The 15,150-nt window shown below is 41.3% G+C and overlaps 1 protein-coding gene across 1 annotated transcript in view; it reads left to right on the top strand.

The window, feature by feature from the left end:
- The window catches only part of GAK (cyclin G associated kinase), a 150,560-nt gene that overhangs the window by 39,270 nt on the left and 96,140 nt on the right, over positions 1-15,150 (top strand). Inside the window, exons 10-15 of the mRNA XM_068108230.2 lie at positions 5,224-5,335; positions 7,640-7,763; positions 12,318-12,367; positions 12,465-12,613; positions 12,783-12,905; positions 13,355-13,488. Coding sequence (XP_067964331.2) covers positions 5,224-5,335; positions 7,640-7,763; positions 12,318-12,367; positions 12,465-12,613; positions 12,783-12,905; positions 13,355-13,488 — 692 coding nt within the window. The remainder of the gene's footprint in view (positions 1-5,223; positions 5,336-7,639; positions 7,764-12,317; positions 12,368-12,464; positions 12,614-12,782; positions 12,906-13,354; positions 13,489-15,150) is intronic.

Below are 15,150 nucleotides of genomic sequence, written 5' to 3'. Positions count from 1 at the left end.
CTAATTATGGGACGCCCTTTGACCTTTATACATAACTGGAGTAAGGAGGGCCCAGAATAAAGAAATAATAACAAAAAACACAAAAAAAAAACACAATCCTCATATCCACAATATATATATATATATATATATATATATATATATATATATATATATATATATATATATATATATATATATATATATATATATTGTTACGCAACCGTGATTAACACCACAGTTACGGATGGCCGATTGCGAGACTTTACACTCCCGAGGCGAAAACTCAATGGCGGATTCAAACTCAACACAAAGTTAAACTAAAGTTAAACGCGCGGAATGGCGGGACGGGACACAGCAAAGCTCCGCAGCCCTATCTATTAAAATCCAACAGGAAACTGCGTTCAGATATATTCAGAAAATAATATAAGGATTTATTATTGAAAAGTAAAGACAGTGAAAAAGCCCGCGCCGGTAATACTAATAACTCTAATAAGCCTAAATTGGGATCCCACACACAACAGATACCAAACACGATACGAGGGAGATTATGAATACGAAAATAACACGTCTCGTCAGGTAAAGTGTAACGCGGAGCTCGGGCTTATCTGGCTCCTTTCGTCTTCTTGTAACACGGCCGCGCTCAACCGCCACCAGGCCTCGTCGGTTCAACGGCACACCCACACCACCAGCTCCCTTGCTCCAACGGTCCAACGCAGGGCTGCACAAAGCAACGAACTCCACTTGACCAGGGACAGGAAGGACTCCTTTGAACTCCACTCGACTCGACTCTCTGCAGGAGTGCTGGCAGCCAAGTGCCAACTGTTCAGTGCCAACTGTTCAACGAACTGCCTCCACGAACTGCCTCCAAAATGGCGTCCGACCGTCGCTAATATCTCTGGCCGATGACGTCACATTGGCGCACTCCTCAGCCAATAATAGCCTCCCAACTCGCCGGCTCGCCCAGGTCCCGCCCTCTGCGGCATCCCACTCCTGACATCTCCCGTCCCCGACCCCGCGGTCCTTGTGTTATAACACGTGCCAGGCGAGGTTTGTAGGCCTTGGAGGTGTAAACGGTGGCGGCCAATTGTGGCGGTGGTTTTGGCCTGGTTTCCTGTCCGTTTGTTCCTAAGTCATTGTCAGGGAAAGGAATTATTTAATGTTGCGCTAAGGACCTAACTAATGTTTATGTGGTTTGCAGTGCCATAATGGACAAAGGTTTGACTACTAGGTGAAACTCACAGGGGCGTTACCTTTAATCCCTCACTATTTAACACTCGAACCTCCAGGTAGATCCACAATCATACATCTTCCCCCGACAAACGCCTAAACATCAAGAACTTATTACATGTAGAGTCCCTGTCACGACAGCCGAATACCTACCTATTCAGATCTACCTAGCTCTAGATGTTGCTCTACCAAATTCATAACAATATATATATATATATATATATATATATATATATATATATATATATATATATATATATATATTGTTACAGATCGCGGACGGATGTTATGATGACCGAGCGGTGGTGTATTACCGCGACCTAACAGGATCCCTGACTCACCCGATTCACCCAGGACTTTGGCCGGATCGCACCACAGCTAGTCAATAGGGAAAAGACAAAGGCGACACGGATGTGAAGAAGAAAAAGAAGACAAAAAGGTTTAGAAATACTACTAAATTTATTGACTATTTACACACAAGCAAAAAGAAAGCAGTCACGTTTATTTACAAGCACATAAGACGCAGGTGACACAGGGAAAATACTAGCTTACCTACAGTCTTAATTAACCCAGGACAGAACGAACAAAAGGCAGACTCACGCGGGGAATGACAGGAATGGCAGGAATGGCAGGAGGTGGATGGCTGGAGGTGAACGCTTGGTGGAGCCAACGCGGAGCTTGGTGGAGCTTTGGTGGAGGTGAACGCTTGGTGGAGCCAACGCGGAGCTTGGTGGAGGTGAACGCTTGGTGGAGCCAACGCGGAGCTTGGTGGAGCTTTGGTGGAGGTGAACGCTTGGTGGAGCCAACGCGGAGCTTGGTGGAGCCTTGGTGGAGGTGAACGCTTGGTGGAGCCAACGCGGAGCTTGGGGGATTGGTGTGACGGGTTCTCTCTCCTTCCTTAGTCCCACCCAGTCCAACAACTTCCTCTCTTGCTTAGTCCCACCCAGTTCAACAACTTCCTCTCTTGCTTCAGGACTCTTTCTCTCTCTTTCTTGGTCCCTCACTCTTTACCACCGACTCCTCACCGCAACCAACGCAACCACTTGACCACCACCTCTACTGACTGACTCTTCACCACTCTGCACTTGACGACCGACTCCCAACCAACTCAGACCAACTCAAGTGCATCTCCCCTGGGAACACCCCCGCCGTGGGTTATATAGGCCCCTCCCCTTAACCTTTTCGAACCTCCCCCAAACGTTCTCTCCCCGCCCTCTCAAGCCAAACCCCTTGTTCATGGTTGGTCGAGTGGGGCTGGCTCACTCCTCCCCTCTCTGACGAGGTGGGGACCCGCCTTCCTTCCCCCAACCCTGCCTCGTGGTCAATGGCGGATGAAGGGAAAACCGCCCAACATGCAGTTGGCAATGCGAATTGCAATTGATGGAAAGGGGGGAATGGAAGTGTTGGGAGTGGGAATGAAGGGAATCTATCTCTTTCACTGGTGCAATGGAGTATTTCAATTAATGGAAGACACAGCCTTACACTAATCTATCTATAATTCCAGTAATCTCTGTGTGTTTGTTTGTTTGTACGTTTGTACGTTTGTTTGTCTGTGACCGCTGTTTCTCGACAACCACGGGTCCGATATACTTGAAACTTGCCAGGTATATTGCTGGGGACCCGAGGATGTGCCTTTTCAAGGTTTTAAATTAATCGGACAAGTACTTACCGAGCTATGGCGATTTAGCCGTTCGCCGTTCGCTTTGGCGTTGCGAATGGACCAAACCATTGCATGTAAATAGAGGGGGGGGGGTTCTGTGGTCGTTGCGAATGGACCAAACCATTCATGTAAATAGAGGGGGGGGGGGGTTCTGTGGTCGTTACTGCCACGTGGTTTCAAAGTTTTTTTTTGCTGTTGTTGTTTGCACGCATGTTTTTTTGCACCCACGTACGGCCACGCCCTAGGATGTTTACACACACACACCCCTACACAAATTTTTTTTTTTTTTTTTTTTGGCAAGGAACGGGCACCCACGTACGGGCACGTCCTAGCTTATATATAGTACGGGCATGCCCTAGTACACATAATAAGGATAAAACTGTCAAAAAAGATATATCGTGTCCTGCATGTATGTTTTATGGACTAACTACGGGAACGCCCTTTGACCTTTATACAACCACAAACGGAGGGAGGAGGGGTGATATTTTACAACAACCTTTTACAACAACATTTTACCACAACAATAAAATAAAAAAACATTCTCATATCCACAACAATATATATATATATATATATGTATATATATATACGTATATATATATATATATATATATATATATATATATATATATATATATATATATATATAAATGTATATATATATATATATATATATATATATATATATATATATATAAATGTATATATATATATATATGTATATATATATATATATATATATATGTATATATATATATATATATGTATATATATATGTATATATATATATATATATGTATATATATATATATATATATATATATATATATAATATAATATAATATCTGCCTGCAAAGGAAATATTGTCATTGCACTTGGAATGGTTAGAAATATGTCATGGTAAAGAGAATCGTTACCCTCTAACTTGAAACACAATTGTCTGTTGCATCGATCTGTTGAATCATAATGTATAAAGAGTACCGGGACTTCCTCTCCTCACTGTTGATGCCAAATGTGTATTGTCATGTTATTGTACACCGCTCCTTTCCTATGCCATCTCCAGGCATTGCAAATCGTCATTGCTGGGCACCGAAGGGGGCTCAGCAGTGACGCACGCTGAAAGAGAGTACTCAGTTTTCACTCTGGTTGTTTCCTTGTTTTCTTGTTGTACACCGCTCCTTTCCTATGCCATCTCCAGGCATTGCAAATCGTCATTGCCGGGCACCAAAGGGGGCTCGGCAGTGACGCACACTGAAAGAGAGTACTCAGTTTTCACTCTGGTTTCTTGTTTTCTTTCTTGTTTTCTTGTTTTCTTTCTTGTTTGTTTGTCTGGGCGATATCTCAGCCATCCTTTGAGCTAGGAAGCTGAAATTTTGGCACAATAGTGAGAAAGTGCTTTGTCAAAAACGGTATTTTTTTTTTTGATTAATCAATAAATTGAGGAGTTATTTAATTATTAGCAATTAATTAAGTACTTATTTAATTAATCAAATTTCCTTTCTCTTCTGACCATTAACTCAGGCACCTTTTGAGTTAGGAAGCTGATATTTGGACATGCCAATGACCAGGTGATTTGGCTGCAAAGGATATTTTTGATTTATTAATTAATCAATTAATCGATTAATTATTTAATTATTCGATTAATGACAAAAAATTTTTTTTTTTAAGTTACAGATTCTGATGAAATAGTGGTAGTTTATGTGTTCTCTGACCAAATTGATTAATAATTTAATTTTTTTATTATTATTATTTATTTATTTTCATTATTAATCATTTATTTATTTTCTTTCTCATTTGGCCAATATCTCAGGCACCTTTTGAGCTGGGAAGCTAATATTTGGACATGAGTGACCAAGTGATGTGGCTATCAAGGATATTTTTGATTTATTGATTAATCATTTCATCTATTAATTATTTATTGATTAATCGGTTAATTATTTATTGAGTAATCAATTAATTATTTAATTTTTTATAAATGACTTATTTAATCAAATTTCTAAAAGATACATCTTCGGATGAAGCACTAGTGGTTTAGTTATCCGATTAGCCAATTGATTATGAAAATATTTTGTGATAATCTTTTATTGATTTTAATTATACAATTAATCAATCAATTAGTGTACACCTCTCCCTCCCAATGCAGCCTCAATGAGCTGCACTCGGCGTCCCGGCAATGCCGCGCTGCAGCATATTTAATTATTTGGCATGGGGCCGTGTACTTTGAATGTATGTGTACTTGTTTTCTTGTTTGCTCTTTTATTACATGAAATGAACTTTGTGCATCTTTAAATGTGCAGATTTTGCTCTCTCTCCCTCTCCCTCTCCCTCTCCCTCGCCCTCTCCAAATCCCCCAGCTTATCAACAATGGTTCACGAGGGCTGTGTGGCGGTGCTCCCCCACCTATTCCACCACCTGCCCCCATGCCTGTACCTTCTCCTGACCACCATCATTTTGTAGAGCCTCAAGGTAAACACAGATGGCGTCCATCCTTTAATGGTATAACGTGTTTGCTGTACCCATCTTATGTGGTGGTGCAGTAGCAATACATGACCTACAGGACACCAACATTCCAACAACTATTATATTTGTAAATTAATATGCATGACTTCCTTTAACATTCATTATGTATTTGATCGAAGTGCAAAACAAATTGTTCCTGTTTGCAATTTTCTGTTGCGTTGAGACAAAAGATACAGGGGTTGTTGCAGTGATGCTTGACAGTGGAGCCGGTAAGCGGATGCTGGATGAGTTGTAGGAAGCTGGGGTCACACGCTGACCTGGGATGAGTCAATGGACTGACTGTTCTTTTATTTTATTTTTACCTCCGCCACCAAAGGTGGATGTAGGTTATGTTTTCACCCCTGCCTGTTTGTTTGTCAGTTTCTCTGTCTGTCCGTTTGTGAACAAAATATCTCAAAAAGTTGTGGACGGATTCGGACGAAATTTGTCAGAGATGTAGCGTATCTGACGAGGACGAAATGATTAGATTTCGGTGAAGATCCGGATTCGGATCCGGCTACTAGAATTTTTTAAGGTGATTCTTCACCATTGGGAGATAAGGCCAAAAACTATACATAGCAGGATATCTCAAAAAGTTGTGGACAGATTTGGACGAAACTTGGTGGATCGGTTGGGTGTCTGACAAGGACAAATAGATTAGAGTTTGGTGAAGATATGAATATGGATTCGGATATGAGAATTATTTAATTTTTAGTGATTCTTCTGTATTGGGAGATAGGGGCAAAAACGATACATAGCAGGATATCTCAAAAAGTTATGGATGGATTTGGACGAAACTTGTCGGACAGGTTGTGTGTGTGACACGGAAAAATCGATATAATTTTGGTGAAGATCCAGATCCGGATCCAGCTAGTATAATTTTTTAAGTGATTCTTCACCATTGAGTGATATGGCCAACCAGGCGGAGGTATGCTCTCTACTGAGTGCCGTTCTAGTTTCGCTATGCAAGATCAAGGCTCATGCATGAGCAAGGTTACAGAAGGTAAACGAAAATGAACTGACAGTGGGGCAAAGGAATGGACGAAGGTGGATGAGATGTGCAGTTGGCCTGGGTTTTGGCTTTTTCACGGTCCCGTTCCGTGAGCTTGTTTGGCCTACCACTTCGCGGATGAGCTGTTGTTGATCCTAGACGTTTCCACTTCACAATAACAGCACTTACAGTTGACTGGGGCAGCTCTAGCAGGGCAGAAATTTGACGAACTGACTTGTTAGAAATTGACATCCTATGACGGTGCCACGTTGAAAGTCACTGAAGCTCTTCAGTACGGCCCATTCTACTGCCAATGTTTGTCTATGGAGATTGCATAGCTTGATTTTTTTATTGCTTGATTGCTTGATTTTTGCTTGATTGCTTGATTTTGCTTGATTGCTTGATTTTGATTGCTTGATTTGAACAAGCTTGAATTGCTTGATTTTTTATACCTGTCAGCAATAGGTGTGGCTGAAACAGCCGAATCCACTAATTAGAAGGGGTGTCCGTATACTTTTGGTCATGTAGTGTACGCATTCAGCGGCTGACTTTTGGAGGCCAGAGTGGGTTGATTGTGATCCTTGGAATGACAAACAGAATTGAGCAGTCAGAGCAAATGTTCCGCAAGTGGGGAATTTTTTTTTTTAACTTGATGCTTCCTTTTGCTCTCGATGTTATGATGTTAACTCCATAAGCAAGTGGTGCTTGTATGGTACCATCAGCATTTTGTCACACCCAAGATGTGTGGAAATCGAATCAAAGCTGGAAAGTCATCCCACAAACATGGGGCTTGAGCATTCACAAATTAATGGTACAAGAGCGTGATGCTATCAACCTTGCATTCTCACCACATATGTTTGTCACTTTGTTGTAACCTTAGCTTCGTCCATTTTGTTTTTCTTACCCATGACAGTGCAATTTATGATCGTCTTAGGAAGGGATATATTATTCTTACATGCATGTTGTATTGTTGTATCGAGAGCTTCTTGAGAATTTGTGTCTGTCCTGGGTGTGCATTGTTTCATAGAAAGGTGTCGTATGCACTCCTATTGGGTGAAACATAATTGGTTCATATTGACGCTGCAATTGTAAACAGAGTAATGATGTTTTCCGAAATGTGGAATCGGGTGCTTCCTTGGCTTTGTTCTCACACAGACAAGTTCAGTTCTGGAGTGTGTGCACTCGGCTTTAAATGACAAGTGATAATCCATGCAATCTGAGAAAGTCGCTAAATGGGATTATGAGTGTAATGTCTCTGCACTCTGGTGATGATGCCTCAGCTGTTCCCAGTGATGGAGAATCTGTGCTGGGGGGAAGCCTCTTTGGCATGGTCAAGGGTGGAGCTGGTCGTCTAATCAACAACCTCCGTGACACCTCCACGAAGGTCATCCAGTCTGTTGCAAGGTGTGGAGGGTGGGGGGAAGGGGATGTTCTCTTTTCTTCCCCTCTCTCCTTTTTTTTTTTTTTTTTTTCTTCTTCTTTCTTTCTTCAGAACATGGTCTCACGAGTTATCTAAAAAAAATTTTTTAACATTGGTATAAGGCTAATAGAGGAACTTGTACAAAAATCTTAGACGTGAGTTATTCACATATTTAAATCTCATGTATGTTATGGCTGTTGGGTTGCTTGGAAGTGAGAGGTTGTTTTGTTAGAGTAAAATGTTAAGCTCTCATCGATATGTCCTTCAGTCACTGTTAAGCTTTAAGTTGTGACTATATGTTCTTTTTATTATGCCTCCGCCGACGAAGTCGCCGGAGGCATTATGTTTTCAGGTGGTCCGTCCGTCCGTCCGTCCGTGATAGGTTTTCGTTACCGCGATAACTTGATAACGGCTAAAGGGATCTTCGTCAAACTTGGTGCAGGTATGTATAATGAGGTAAAGATGAACTGATTAGATGTTGGGGCCACTAGGTCAAAGGCCAAGGTGCAGAGGTCATGTTAGGTAAAAAAAATACTGTTACCGTGATAACTTGTGAACCAGTGATGGGATTCTGACCAAATTTGGTACACTTATTTAGAATGATGTAGAGATTAACTGATTAGATTTAGGGTGTCACGAGGTCAAAGGTCAAATCTGTAATAGGTCTATAACTTGAGAACGGCTGAAGTGATCCAAGTCAAACTTGGTACAGGTATGTGTAATGTAGTAAAGATTAAGTGATTCGATTTTGGGGTCAAAGGTCAAAGGTCAAGGGTCAAATCTGTAATAGGTCTATAACTGGAGAACGGCTGAAGTGGTCAATTCAAACTTGGTACAAGTATTTATAATGATGTGAAGATTAACTGATTATACTTGGGGTTCAAGAGGTCAAAGGTCAAAGTCTGTAATAGGTCTATAACTTGAGAATGACTAAAGGGATCTAATTCAAACTTGATACAGATATGTATAATGATGTAAAGATTAACTGATTCGATTTTGGGGGTCGTGAGGTCAAAGGCCAAAGGTCAGAGGTCATGCCAGGTAAAAATGTGCTAACTTGGGCACAGCTCAATTGATTTAAGGGTGTAGTACTGGCGAAAAATTGAGAAAACTACATAGGTACCTTTGAGAGGCCTTTACACAAAAACAAAGTCAAGTTAATATCTAATTTTCAGTTTTTCTTGAAAGATATAATCTTGGCTTTAACTCAGACCAGTTTCAACGCTTCTTTGTCATATTACATGCATATAATTTGCATAAATTAGACCGTCGATAAAAAACAAGGAAAAACAAGGAAAAACAAAGAACACATTTCTACTTCTATCTTCTATGTCACCTATCATTCTTTTCACACAAAACTTGGTACATGTATTATACATGTGTTACTCTACTACCTGGTGAGAGGATTTTGTGAAATTATGTCAAATGTTCACTAATTAGCTAATTATGCCAATTACCAGATAAAACTTGGTTGTCCTTCAATAAATCCACAATGGCTACTCCTATAAACAAAAGCCTTCATCATTTTAAAGGAAGTGATATTCTGAATAATCCTGTCCAAATTTCAGCCCAAAAGAATGATGCAAATTAAAGTTACTAGGGCATTGCCCGTACGTGGGTGCCCGTTCCTTGCCAAAAAAAAAAAAAAACGCTACCCGTACGCTCTACCCCGCCCGTACGCCCGTAAACAAAAAAAACAACGCTCTTCGCTTCCGCCCTTCGCTCTGACTGAATTGGGAGAAATAATGCGCATAAGAAATCGAATTACGTACCGTAATGGCGGTCAGCTCGTAACGCGCTCAGCTCCGCTCGTCTCACATCGGCCACGCCTACGCAACAAAGCGTTCTGTGATTGGCTGCCGGAAAGCGTGCTGCCGGACAGTCTTCACTGTCCGGAAGTTCGCAAATCGCAGTTACGATGAATCGTTTTAATTTAATCGCAGTTTGAATTCGTTTTAAAACATAGTTTAACGGCAACATAGTTTTCCAACGTGAAATAAATGAATACGCTGTCAAATGTGCCGTCCGAGGCAGAGTCTGATCGCCACGTTCGGCACACGTGATAGCTCGCTGCTCTCTGATTGGTTGAATCGTTTTTTGGACATAGCTCGGTAAGTAATTGTCCGATTAATATGAAACCTTGAAAAGGCACATCCTCGGGTCCCCAGCAATATACCTGGCAAGTTAAAAGTATATCGGACCCGTGGTTGTCGAGAAACAGCGGTCACAGACACACAGACACACAGACACACAGAGATTACTGGAATTATAGATAGATAACAAATTTCATGCATGCAAAATGCAAAATATTATATTGAATTGAATTGAAATTGGATTTTTTCAATATTTAGGGGTACTTCTATGACCTCTAATAGCATGATTCTTGTTTATAAGACTATGAGGAAACTGTTCAGCTAAAAAAAAAAAAATCAAAAAAAAATCACCTGTTCACCAGTACTACACCCTTAAATCAAACTTTATACAAGTATTATAATGATCTAACAATGTGGGTGGAGGCATATCAGTTGACGTCGTGACGTCAAAGTGCCGTTCTCGTTTATTTTGGTCAATTTGGTACGGACGTAAATTCCCCATCGTGTTTCTGTGCTTTTATAAGCACCCCCTACGTGGAGGGGACTATAGGTTTGCTCTCCGTCTGTCCATCCATCCATCCATCCTATTGGTTGTTTTCTGCACTTTTTGTCCCCCGTCGCTCAGCGGAGCGAAAGGGGGACTATGGCTTTCCCCTCCGTGCGTGCGGCGTGCGTGTGGGCGTGCGTGCGTGCATGTGTAAGCGAAGGACCGCATTCGAATTTGGTGTGTGGGTGCAAGCCACGTCAAAATCCAAGATGGCCGCCGCCATGTATGTCTGATGCCATGTATGTCTGAACATTGTAACCTGCATATCTTGAAAAATAAGCGAAGTACCAACTTCTAATCTGGTGTGTGGGTGTATCTAGGCATAAGGAAGAACGCTATTGAAAATTGGGTCGCCACGTCAAAATCCAAGATGGCCGCCGCCATGTGTGTCTGAACCTTGTGAGATGAATATCTTGAAAAATAAGCGAAGTACCAACTTCTAATTTGGTGTGTGGGTGTATGTCGGTATAAGGACGAACGCTATTGAAAATTAGGTCGCCACGTCAAAATCCAAGATGGCCGCCACCATATATATGTCTGAACCTTGTGAGCGAAATATCTTGAAAAATAAGCGAAGTACCAACTTCTAATTTGGTGTGTGGGTGTATCTAGGCATAAGGACGAACGCTATTGAAAATTAGGTCGCCACGTCAAAATCCAAGATGGCCGCCACCATATATATGTCTGAACCTTGTGAGCGAAATATCTTGAAAAATAAGCGAAGTACCAACTTCTAATTTGGTGTGTGGGTGTATCTAGGCATAAGGAAGAAGGCTATTGAAAATTGGGTCGCCACGTCAAAATCCAAGATGGCCGCCGCCATGTATGTCTGAACCTTGTGAGATGAATATCTTGAAAAATAAGCGAAGTACCAACTTCTAATCTGGTGTTTGGGTGTATCTCGGCATAAGGACGAACGCTATTGAAAATTGGGTCGCCACGTCAAAATCCAAGATGGCCGCCACGATGTATGTCCGACACTTGTGAGATGAATATCTTGACAAATAAGCGAAGTACCAACTTCTAATTTGGTGGGTGGGTGTATCTCGCCATAAGGAAGAACGCTATTTAAAATTGGATCGCCACGTCAAAATCCAAGATGGCCGCCACCATATATATGTCTGACCCTTGTGAGCGAAATATCTTGAAAAATAAGCTAAGTACCCACTTCTAATCTGGTGTGTGGGTGTATCTAGGCACACGGAAGAACGCTGTTTAAAATTGGGTCGCCACGTCAAAATCCAAGATGGCCGCCGCCATGTATGTCTGAATCTTGTGAGAAGAATATCTTGAAAGATAAGTGAAGTACCAACTTCTAATTTGGTGTGTGGGTGTATCTCGGCATAAGGAAGACCGCTATTGTAAAGTGGGTCGCCACGTCAAAATCCAGGATGGCCGCCACCATATATATGTCTGAACCTTGTGAGCGAAATATCTTGAAAAATAAGCGAAGTACCTTCTGGTGTGTGGGTGTATCTAGGCATAAGGAAGAACGCTATTGAAAATTGGGTCGCCACGTCAAAATCCAAGATGGCCGCCTCCATGTTTGTCTGACCCTTGTGAGCGAAATATCATATCATAGCATGTTTTCTGCGTGTTCCACTTTGTCAACTCACATCACTACCCCGACGGGGTACCTAGGCGTAACGCTTGTTTCCAGATCCATTAACTTATACAACTCAAACTTGTTACGCAGCTTTATTATGATAAGTTGCAGAACTATTTTGAATTTTGGGGCATTTCGTCAAATTTTCATGGAGTTGTGCCCTTTTTGCATGGAACAAGAACATTCATTGGCACCGTTAGGGGACATGTATTGCAAAGCGATTCTCGCTTTTGCTTTGTGGTAAGAGGATGAAATGAAATATGATATTTCTCCACGATGTTTCCTTGTGCAGCTACACCAAAGGAGACCTGGACCTCACCTACATCACCACACGGGTTGCAGGTACTACGACACCCATTATGAAATGATCCCTTCAAGTTGCTATGCTTGCGTTTGATGGACCCAACAGTCACCTGCTCTCACCCACCCCGTTCCCTAGTGATGTCCTATCCAGCGGAAGGCGTAGAGTCTGCATTCAAGAATCACATTGAGGATGTCAAAGTGTTTCTGGACTCGAGGCATCCGGGTCATTATACTGTTTTCAACCTTGCCACCCGTACATACCGACACAGCCGCTTCCACAACAGAGTATGGCTAATGCTTTTGACCAGTCAAGGTTTCGGCGGTTTTGCTTGAACAAACTTCTGATTAAGCTCTGTGTCTGTATGCCATGACCGCTCAGTGCTAACGACTTTATATGCCAGCGTCATTTTTTGTAATTATGCACTGAGTTTCCTCTATCTCTTGTCATGTTGAGGTTTTGGATTGCGGTTGGCCTCCAAGACGTGCCCCTGCCTTGCACACACTTTACTCCATCTGTCGCAATATGTACAGCTTGCTCAAACAAAATCCCAAGAACGTCTGCATCATCCACTGCACGGTACAAACACTACTTCCATCGTTTTTATTTATTTACTCACTCACTTTCATTTATTCCCTTATTTACTTAATTCGTTATTTTCACTTCCGATTCAATCACAACCGACAAAATCTAAGGAGCTTTACACAAGTCACAGATTGAATGCAAGACAAAGACATCAGTGTACTTCTTGACAGATTACAAGGACATTTGTAGATTCGGGATGGATCAACAGTGTAGGGGGATTTGAACCTGGGATCCCATCACCATGAGCCTGGTTTCAGATAGTGATACTAAAGGGCCCAACCTAAACAGGTACTGATGCTTTAGGTTTGTTCTCGTCATGAAAAGGCTTTTTGGGCGAGAGCATATTCTTTATTTTTCAAAGTAGAAGTACCACTGTGTATAATATGATTTGAGTTTCAAGCTCGTCATTTGTGGTGGGCGGGGGGTTGGTTTCCCACCTGCAGGATGGACGTGCTTCATCGGCGGTTGCTGTGTGCGCCTTCCTCTGCTATTGCCACTTGTTTTCCACAGCGGAGGCAGCACTCTACATGTTCAGCATACGACGATGCCCACCTGGCATCTGGCCAGCACACAAACGGTGATATTTGTCTGTCATTGTAGACTGTTGTCTTTTTTTTCTTTTTTCCCCGCAAAAGTGGTTAAACCTTTCAATTTTGTTGATCTCAAAGTGCTCAGGTGGATGTAAATTCTGAAAAGTTGTGACCTTTGTTCCTTTTTGGTCCATTCTGCATAAACGGCTTTAATATGACAAATTTTATTGGGAAATTATCGTTTGAAGGTTCGCGATGGATGTAAATAAATGGTGACCCCTTATTTCAGGAAATGGCACATGTGGTTCAAGCACATTATTTATTATTGGCCAATGATCCATTATATATATATATATATATATATATATATATATATATATATATATATATATATATATATATATATATATATATATATATATATATATATATACAGTCATCCCTCGCTATATCGCGGTTCACTTTTCGCGGCTTCGGTACATCGCGGGTTTTTCTCGCTAGTATATGTAAAATTATATCGCGGATTTTTCGCTATATCGCGGGATTTTGCGGTATAAATGTATTTTTATATACTATTATTTAAAATATTTTTGTGGTAAAATAAGCATTTTCTAGCCTAAAAAATTAAAAAACGTAAAAAAATAAGAAAAATACAGTAATTAAAACATATTACAAGAAATAAAATACTGTACATAGTGTACAGTAGAAGGGTAGACAAAGAGACAAAGAGTCGTGCGTATGGAAAACGCAGATGCGGCAGCTTCCACTTGTGCTAGTTACCCACGTAATGGGTAACTGTAATGCTCTTTCTGGCTGTGCAGTACATTCATCATCGTCATCACCTTCATCGTCATCAGTACTGCACAGCTAATTCATCATCATCTTCGTCACGCAAGTTGTAGTATTGAAGAGCCGGGGCTTTTGCTTGATACGGACGAAATGACGGGCAAGACACAAACTCGTCCGAGAAGATATTTATTCTCAAAACCAACTCGGGAACACTGAAAAGCCCGTTTATCGGGCTGCATTATAAAGCACAACCATAAACCGAAACCGAAAGCCACGCCTCTCAAGCGTGGCGTGCTTCGGTGGTCACGTGATCAACAGGTGTAGCTGATTATACCCGCACGCGCGGCACGCTTTGGTGGTCACGTGACCAGCCACTCTTGCGCCGCGGATCCCCGCCTGTGACGTCACCGGCTGGAGCAAGGAGATTTTGATGCAGGTCTCGCTTGGGGGACCCATGGGTCGCTACAGTATCTTCAATGGTGAGTACCCATTAGAATTTTATATGTTGTTAAAATTATGTATGTTTAAGAGTGTAAAAAGTGTTTAAGAGTATAGGAAGTGTTTATAAGAGTATGGGAAAGGTTAATAAGAGTGTGGGAAAGGTTAATAAGAGTGTGGGGAGGGTCATAAAGCTTTAAAATATATATAAATAATAAAATAAAAATATGGTCGCTACTTCGCGGATTTTCGTCTATCGCGGGGGGGTTCTGGAACGTAACCCCCGCGATAAACGAGGGATCACTGTATATATATATATATATATATATATATATATATATATATATATATATATATATATATATATATATATATATATATCCCTCGCTATATCGTGCTTCACTTTTCACGGCTTCGGTACATCGCGGGTTTTTCTCGCGTGGTAAAAATTACCACAGGTAAAATATGTAAAATTATATATC

This window comes from Myxine glutinosa, chromosome 2 (assembly GCF_964187855.1).
Source record: "Myxine glutinosa chromosome 2, kmMyxGlut1.1, whole genome shotgun sequence".
NCBI classification, from domain to species: Eukaryota; Metazoa; Chordata; class Myxini; order Myxiniformes; family Myxinidae; genus Myxine; species Myxine glutinosa.
Note: the sequence above shows the minus strand (reverse complement) of the source record. Positions and strands in the feature narration are given on the sequence as shown.